This window comes from Lissotriton vulgaris, chromosome 9 (assembly GCF_964263255.1).
Source record: "Lissotriton vulgaris chromosome 9, aLisVul1.2, whole genome shotgun sequence".
Lineage (NCBI taxonomy): Eukaryota > Metazoa > Chordata > Amphibia > Caudata > Salamandridae > Lissotriton > Lissotriton vulgaris.
The window spans coordinates 353,134,858-353,143,064 of record NC_141697.1 but is presented as its reverse complement, the minus strand read 5'-3'; the positions used below and the strand labels follow the sequence as shown (position 1 = coordinate 353,143,064).

General features: G+C 40.8%; 1 protein-coding gene across 1 annotated transcript in view; it reads right to left on the bottom strand.

Annotated features, from left to right (window-relative positions):
* Positions 1 to 400: 400 nt before the first annotated feature.
* Positions 401 to 8,207, bottom strand: part of OTUB2 (OTU deubiquitinase, ubiquitin aldehyde binding 2) — a 201,000-nt gene continuing 193,193 nt past the window's right edge. The window contains exon 6 of the mRNA XM_086937718.1: positions 401 to 1,286. Coding sequence (XP_086793844.1) covers positions 1,086 to 1,286 — 201 coding nt within the window. The 3' untranslated portion in view covers positions 401 to 1,085. The remainder of the gene's footprint in view (positions 1,287 to 8,207) is intronic.

Genomic DNA, 8,207 nt, shown 5'->3' with positions numbered 1-8,207 from the left:
AAGGCTGACAGCTTTTTGTTAAAGAAAGACAAACGATTCTGCAATCAGAACTCAGCCAACTGCATCTTCATATGTGCATATGTACATATGGAGGTCATAAGATGAAAATAAAACTCGCCAGAGTTAGATCTTCAGACTACTAGATACGCTCACCTTCATTCCCTAAGTGCTTTAACATTGAGCAGGCGGTGGTGGGTACAGAGGTATAAAAGAGAGCACCTCCAGGTGGTGAAAGCCGTTCTCTGGCACTCCCCGAGCCTAGGGTGACCTGCATTAGGCTGCCAGAGTATCACACATTACCCTAGGCTGTCTAGATGGCTACCGTAGAGAAGCCACTATACTCTGGCCGGACAAGGGAATACTGAACTACACACAAAGTATTAACAACACTCCTCAATTATGAAACACAATTGTTAAGTGTTTTATTGTAAGAAATGGAGCTAGAGTTTGAATCTATATCTGTTCAATTTCATTCACTGCCCGACATCATAACTTACATTTTGTGTTAATGAATGTATTTTTAATACCTTCAAAGGCAATTCCAATATTTCAAGTTAAAAAAAGTTAAAGCAGCTCATTACCTACTGTACAAAGTTGAGTTAAAGGTATATTGATATTCATAGCAGCAGATTTAATTTCATAGAAAAAAAATTGCGGAGTTCTTTACAAATATTTTATCAGTAGATCCTCTCTGCACAACATCCATTACACCAGTTCCTGAGAGCAGCTGGAACTTTACATTCTGTGCTAAGTGAGCGAGGTGGCTTCTGGGTAGGATACTGAATCTTTTATAAAGTGCTACAACATAACCTACCGTATTTGATGGCTTGCTGATTTGACAAGGTGGATAAGACCTTCTCCCCAAAATATTTATTCAAAATAGCATTGAGGCTGTTTGATAATAGCCACGCCTGGAGCAGAATTTCTCTCTAAGCATGTCCAATGCATCCCAACAAAGAGCACCAAAATAGGCAGAACAGGTCTATGATTGTTGAATACATTTGAGAGATATGTGTGACAGACACTTTTTCACATTATTCTGAAGCTTTGCCGTAGTCAGCGAAGATTAAAAAGTGTATGTTTCCTTAGGGAGCATAATAAAGAATGTTGTAGTGCTGTCTTCTAAAGAGCATATACACCTGCGGAATTGCTTCCTCTGGAAACCTGTGGTGGTTAACAGCAGTGTCCGTATCGTCAACGTATTCCACTTGTAGAGGTATAGACAGGGCTTGCGTCAAAGCCACGATCTGCGGATGGTCAACTTCCATGGCCATGGGCTGCACTTCCTGAAAATGTTAGTTCGGGAAAAAATCAATTTAGGGAGCAGGATGTACTCACTATGGTCGTTTACTTATTTTGCAATTATAATTTTTTTTTATTGTTTATATAAAATAAATCATACACAATTTCTCAAAAGACAAAACAGGAAGAAGGCATTTCATTTAAATTACCCAAGGTGTTTAGGATTATAAAATACCCTCCCCCCTTGCAAAACGACCCCCTTAAACTGCTTGTCCCTCATGCAGATTTCAAACCCCCAATAGTCATAATTTGAGAACAAAGCGATTTTAAAACGTAACACCCTAAATTTAAATCACTAATCTTAAAATCTATCAAAATAAATGCAGTCGCCCGATAGATGCACAATTTAGACATTTTATAACGTTTTAAAACACTGACCCCCCCATTGCTAAGCTCTCAGTCCTCCATTTAGAATCCCTTTTTCCCCTTCTTCCCCATCTTATAGGAAAATAACAATCAGGGTTTATCAAGGGAAGGCTTATTTCTGATAATGTAAGACTGTTTATGAATGTTCTCAGTAAAGCTTCTTCTTTCAAGTCTTCTCTTGCAGTTATAACAATTGATGCGGAGAAGACATTTGATAGAGTAAATTGGGATTTTTTATTTCACTCTTTAAAATAGCATGAGTTTGGGCCTAAGATTATAGTTCTTACCTCCCTTTTATACTATGCTCACCGAGCGTCTGTAATGGTTAATGGCATGATTTTCTCATATTTTCCTCTCAATAGGGGGGTTAGAAAAGGTTGCCCTCTCTCCCCTTTGTTATTCGTTTTAGCTCTCGAGCCCTTTCTTTCTCGGGTTCCTATGCAGACGACATTCTTCTATTTATCTCTTCTCCTGAGGATTCGCTACCTTCTCTGTTACATGAAATTCCACTATTTTCTACTGTCTCTGTGTATAAAATCAATAGGGATAAAACGGAAAGTTTCCTGCTAACTAAATACACTTTTATTAGCTCTTAATCTCTTACCAGTTATCAATGGTCCACTTCTGCAAAAATCAAGTATTTGGGGATACGGTTCTTGCTAGATTTGGGGGTCTCTAGTTGGCAGAAGTAGGTACCTATGACCAAATAGGGACCATTGCGTCTAGTCAGAGTAAGGGGGTACACTCCTAAAATAACTCCTGCTCACCCCCTTGGTAGCTTGGCACGAGCAGACAGGCTTATCTCAGAGGCAGTGTGTAAAGTATTTGTGAACACATACAGTAACCCAGTGACAACACTACAGATGGACACCACACAAGTTGTATATCAAAAATAAGGATTTTTATATAGACTTAACACAAGACCACCAAGAACAAAAATCCACAATACTGTACTTTAAAAATGGTAGAAATAGCTTAGTTCTCTTTAGATGTAAAATGCGACACTTTGAGTTCAATGTACCTTTGGATGCGTAACACTATACAACAAAAGTGTTGCAGGGAAGGTGATGAGTTGGTTCCTTACACGCAAGAACGGTGATGCATCGGGTCCCTACTGCTGCGTAGGGGGTTCGTAGGTTCGTCTCCGCGTGGGGAGGTGATGCGTCGGTTTCTTACTGCGCTTCCATGGCGATGCGACCAGCAGCGCCGTGATGCGATGAAGATCCAATGCAATGAAACAAAATGGCATCTTCTTCTTGATGCGACAATGATGCATGCCCGCCCAAAGGCGACCCAACGATTCTTCTGAGCCGCAACAGGCCCTGCGACACGCTTCTCCGGTGATGTGACGGCGTCTGCTGCGAGGGCGACACTCTTATCCGGTGATACAAGGTGCTTCAGGTGATGCGATGGCGACAGCGGCGGCATGCTTCTCCGGTGATGCAACGGCGTCTGCTGCGACAGCGACACTCTTCTCCGGTGATGAGACAACAACGGCTGCTTCGTCTTGAGTCGTGCTTCCAGCTCCCAGCGACATGCAGTCTCTCAGAAGGCCCAGCTCAACAGCAGGCACTTCAATTCCCAGCAAGGGAAGGCAGGGAAGCTGGTTGGTGAAGTCTGTTGTCCCTGAGACTTCAGCAGGAGGCAAGCTCTATATCAAGTCCTTGGAGATCCTTTACAAGTTGCTTTGAAAGTAGTACAAAGTCCTTTCTTGTTTCTTTGGTAGTCAGGCAACCACTACAGGCCAATCCCCCAAACAGCACTCAGCTTAAGGATAGTCTCCTCCTCAGTTTCTCTGGTTCCTCTCCTCAGTAAAGGTTCTTTTTGTTTCCCAAAAGTGATCTAACGTTCTGGGGTCTGGGTCCCCATATTTATACTAGCAAATCCGTTGTCCTCTGAAGGCAGAGGGTCCTGTACCCAGTCCACACCAGTTCTGTGCAGTCCTGGAGCACTTTGTTGACAAGACTTCTTTCCTTTGACAGTGTGGGCCAGGGACATCAGACGCACCACAGGAGGTAGAGCCAGCATTGTGGAAGGCAGGCCTAGCCCTATTCAGGTCCCAGGTACAACTCCTCCTACCCATCTACATGCAGATAGCTCTAGTCAGCCCTATGCCGACTCACCCCCTCTCCTGGAATCCCCCAGTCCCTGTCACTCAAACTCCAGACAAGGAATACACAACCTAGCAGAGGCAGGCTTGGGCAGTTGGGCAAGAAAATACCTACTTTCTAAAAGTGGTATTTTCAAACACAGAATGTTAAAATCAACTTCACTAAGGGGATCTGGGTTCGAGTCTCGGTAACGACGCCCAAAAACCTCCTGTGATTCTGGGCAAATCACTTCATCTCCCAGTGCCTAAAATGAATGTGTGTCCTCATGTAACGTAACTGGTGATATGTAAAGCGCTCTGATACCTGATTCGGTTCGGGTCTAGTTCGCGTTATATAAAACTCTGCAAAAAGTAAATAAATAAACAAATAAAAATTGTATTTTGCTATTCTCAAATTGCGATTTTTAGGGAATCGCAATTAGAGAATCGCAAAACGCAATGTAGGTAGGATTAGCAAAATGTTTTGCGAATCCCACTTATTCCTTATTTGCGAATCGCAAATTGAGATCCGCAAATAAGGAATACCTTCTCAGACATTCTCAATTTGCGATTCTCAATTAAAAAAATCGCAAATTGAGAATGCAATTACAGGGTTGCAAGGGTGTCAATAGGACACCCTTTTGCACCCCTGAAATTAACCTATGTGACCCACATGGCAAATGCCACCAACTTCAGGTTGGTGGTATTTTGCGATTCCTTAAGCCAATATTCGCACAACTTGGGTGCTTCCTACATTGCATTTAACCCCTTGCATGCTGATGACGGAGCGGTTCCGTCATCAGCTACAGGTGAGCTGTGCTGATGACGGAACCGTTCCGTCATGACTCCGCCCGCGCAAGGCGGAGTCAGCATGGGCGGGGAATTCCCGCCGCACGCAAGGGGTTAAGGAATCGCAATTTGCGATTCCTTAAATGCAATTGCAAAATAAGGAATCGCAAATTTTGCAATTCCCTATTTTGCATGTGGGTTTTTGTGAGCTACATAGCACACTGCCCTAATTGCGATCGCAATTGCTGAAATTCTGAGAATTTCAGCATTTGCAAGCGCAATTAGGCTTCCTACATATGGGCCTAAAAGATGCATTTTATCATTCAGAGTTCAGGCATACTAAACTCAAATTTCTACCTAGTTCCCTGAGTCAGGATTATAAGGTGGTATAATCACACTGCCCATTCTGGCCTATGGGGAACAGTTAGCTTTGCAATAGTGAAAAACGAAAATGGCTGTAATTTACTATAAGGACATGCCACACACATCAGGGCATGTCCTACCTTTTACCTACAATGCACTGTGCCCTTGGGCCTACTATAGGGGTGACTAATATGCAGAAAAGGGAAGGTTTAGTGACTGGCAAGAGGGTGCACTTGCCCAGTCAACATGGCAGTACCAGACTGCACGCAGCTCTTCAATGGCAGACCTGGGACACACTTTACATGCTGCTTCTGTGGGTGGCACAACCAGTGCTGCAAGCACACCAGCAGCATTTGATTTACAAGCCCTGGGTACACACAGTGCCCTGTACTAGGGTCTAACAAGTAAACCAAACCAGAAAATCATGGAGTCACTAATACATACATCAATTTACAATAGGGAGAGCATATGCACTTTAGCACTGATCAGCAGTGGTAAAGTGCCCAGAGTCATAAAAAAATCAACAACAGGTCATAAAAAAATACAAGAGTAAAGCAAAAAGTTCAGGGATGACCCTGCAAAAAAGACCAAGTCCAACAGTTCTCAAATTCCGTTCCAGATATGGCTAAGATCAATTTTACAGAACTTAGTATCAAAATTGATAAGATTCTTTCCTCTTGAAATCCTTTATTTTTATCATAGTGGGGTCGTTTAGAGTCTTTTAAAATAATGATGTCCCCCTTATTGTTATATCTTCTTTCTATCTTGACAGTAAACATTCCTAAACATTTTTGTTTTTTAATTAACACATTACTCGTTAAAATTCTTTGGAGACAAGAGTAGCATTAGTTACTTTACAAAAACCGAAATTGGCAGGAGGGGTTAATTTCCTCATTTTTATGGTTATCACAGAGTTTTTTCCTTACGCCATGCACCTCTTTGGACTGAGGATTCATCCTCGTCCTTTTCTCCAATAGGCCTAGATATTGAATATACTTCTCTTCGCCCTTTTAGCTACAAAGATATTTTATCTCTGACTTCTAAGATGTTGTTTGTTCATTCCCTTATTTTATGGAACACAATATCGCTGCTGAAATCAACTTTACTCTGCGCACTCTGAATATGGCCATATTTTTTAAAATGTTGATATGATACAACTCCTTACTTAAGATAAATAATAGGCCCTTTTTATGGCTTACCTGGAAGGATAAAGGTTTCATGTGGGTATCTATATTTTTCTATAATGGCTCCCCTATCTCTTTTCCTCAATTTTGCATTATTTATCATTGCCCCAAATCCTTTTATACTTGCTTTTTATTATTGATGAATGTAATTCTTGATGTATATGCCTCTTTACAGATTTCCTCAACAAAAAGATTCCTTTCTCTTCTGGCATTACTGATTTTTTGGCCCTAGGGTTTCGGCTATTTATAATTATTTCTCCCTACCTGACCCTCTAGAACCAGCTTTTATGGAAGAGAGATCTGGGAGTTTCTTCGACAAGCTCTTTTTGGAATAAGGTATGGGCACGCATATATTAAATCTCACAGTCGGCTTGTATTACACAATCTCTGTTTTTTGTTTATCAACGCCTATATTTCACTCCTTTGCAATGCTCCAAATTCTCCTCCGATAGTCCTGATAAATGTTGGTCTTGTGCTTTTGCTGATGCCGATTTAATGCATATTCTATTTAATTGTCCCAGTATCCATAATTTTTGATACAAAATTTGGGCTCAGATTAAGAGGATTTTTTATTTTTATAGCCCGTTTAATATTGTTTATCTCTTTTTGGGTTCACTGTCCAATCGCTCATTCCATCTTTCCCTAAAATAAATTATTAGATATTTGATTAGCGATTGCCTTTCACCAGATTAGTTTGAACTGGAAAACATCAGATAAATTATCCTGTAAAATGTGGTGGGATTCGGTGAGTTCACATCATAAATTAGATACTATGTATGCTACACAATATACATCTTCTCATAATGTGAAATTATGATGGATCTCTCCTCGCCCTCCCTTCCTTTCCTCCATTCCCTTCTTTTTCTCCCCCAATCCCATAAAATTATAAAGACTTTTGTGGTTTTCTTATTGATATCTAATACTACATTTTCACTTCAGATTATTATTATTATTGCTCCTTTGTATTGTTGGTATGCAATATTGTAGTGTAGTTCTTATATTCCCAATAGGCTCTGTGCATTGGAATAATATATCCTATAGATTAGATGTAGGACTGAGGTCGACTAGGTCTCTATCGAATATATTAAACTTAATAGTGTGTGCCAGCTAGCTCAGAGGTCACTAGAAACTTTCTTGAATTCACAAGAAGGGATTAGTTTCTGAGAACCGCATAAACATGACAACTTTGTTTCCCAATAATAAGAAATGTATCTCTAGAGTCGTGGAAACAATAGATAAGAATTTCACTCAGTCAATCGTGCATGCTTCGTTTCTACAGAGGTGCAGAGAAATAGAGAGACGGGCGTGTTCAATAAAATGATTTATTGAACAGTCTTCTTTCTCATGCAAAAGAAATGAACTGCTACAATCGTAATGCAGACTGCAAAGTATAATGCGTACAGCGAGAACAATATTATAAAAAAAATACTGTAGGAGCATTGTATGGTTTTTAAGCCATATAAAGATACATACATAAATAACAATGACTAAAAGTACTCAACTGGTGCTTCTAAAATACGCCTACCCCAATGTACCTAACCTAAGTCTAGTACGAGGGAAGAAGTAAGTATTGTGTAGCCTAGATTTATATTTCTTTGCCAAGAATCTATCCAAGATTTCTCTAAGGTTCTAATCAGTTACATACCTTAGTTTAGAATGAAGGAGGTTTAGTATCTCTGTCTCGGGACTCGATTTCCCAACATCCAGCAAGGGGAGCTTGGAAACACTGGAGCTGGATTCTCGCCGAGAGAAATGCAGCCTCTTGATCAGTGCGTCAGCTGGAGGGTCGGCTTCCTTCGGCACTTGCTGTAGCGAGCTGCGTCGGGCAAGTAGATAGTCGAACTGCTCCGAACCACAGTGTCTTGCTAGAGCAAGTGAAGGCATATTTATACCTTGAAGGTGTCTAGTTTGACGTAAAGTTGGGCATGATAACGTCAGGAAAGAACCCCTAGGGAATAGTAGTTCTTTGTAAAGTACATGATTTCTTGGACAAATCAATATTCAAGCAAGGGGAAGGTCCCTTACTGCTTAAGCCGATTTTCCTAGAAATCATTGTAACGTTTTGTGCGGGTGGAATTAGCCATGCCTATATTTGATTTGCATAGGCTATGTCT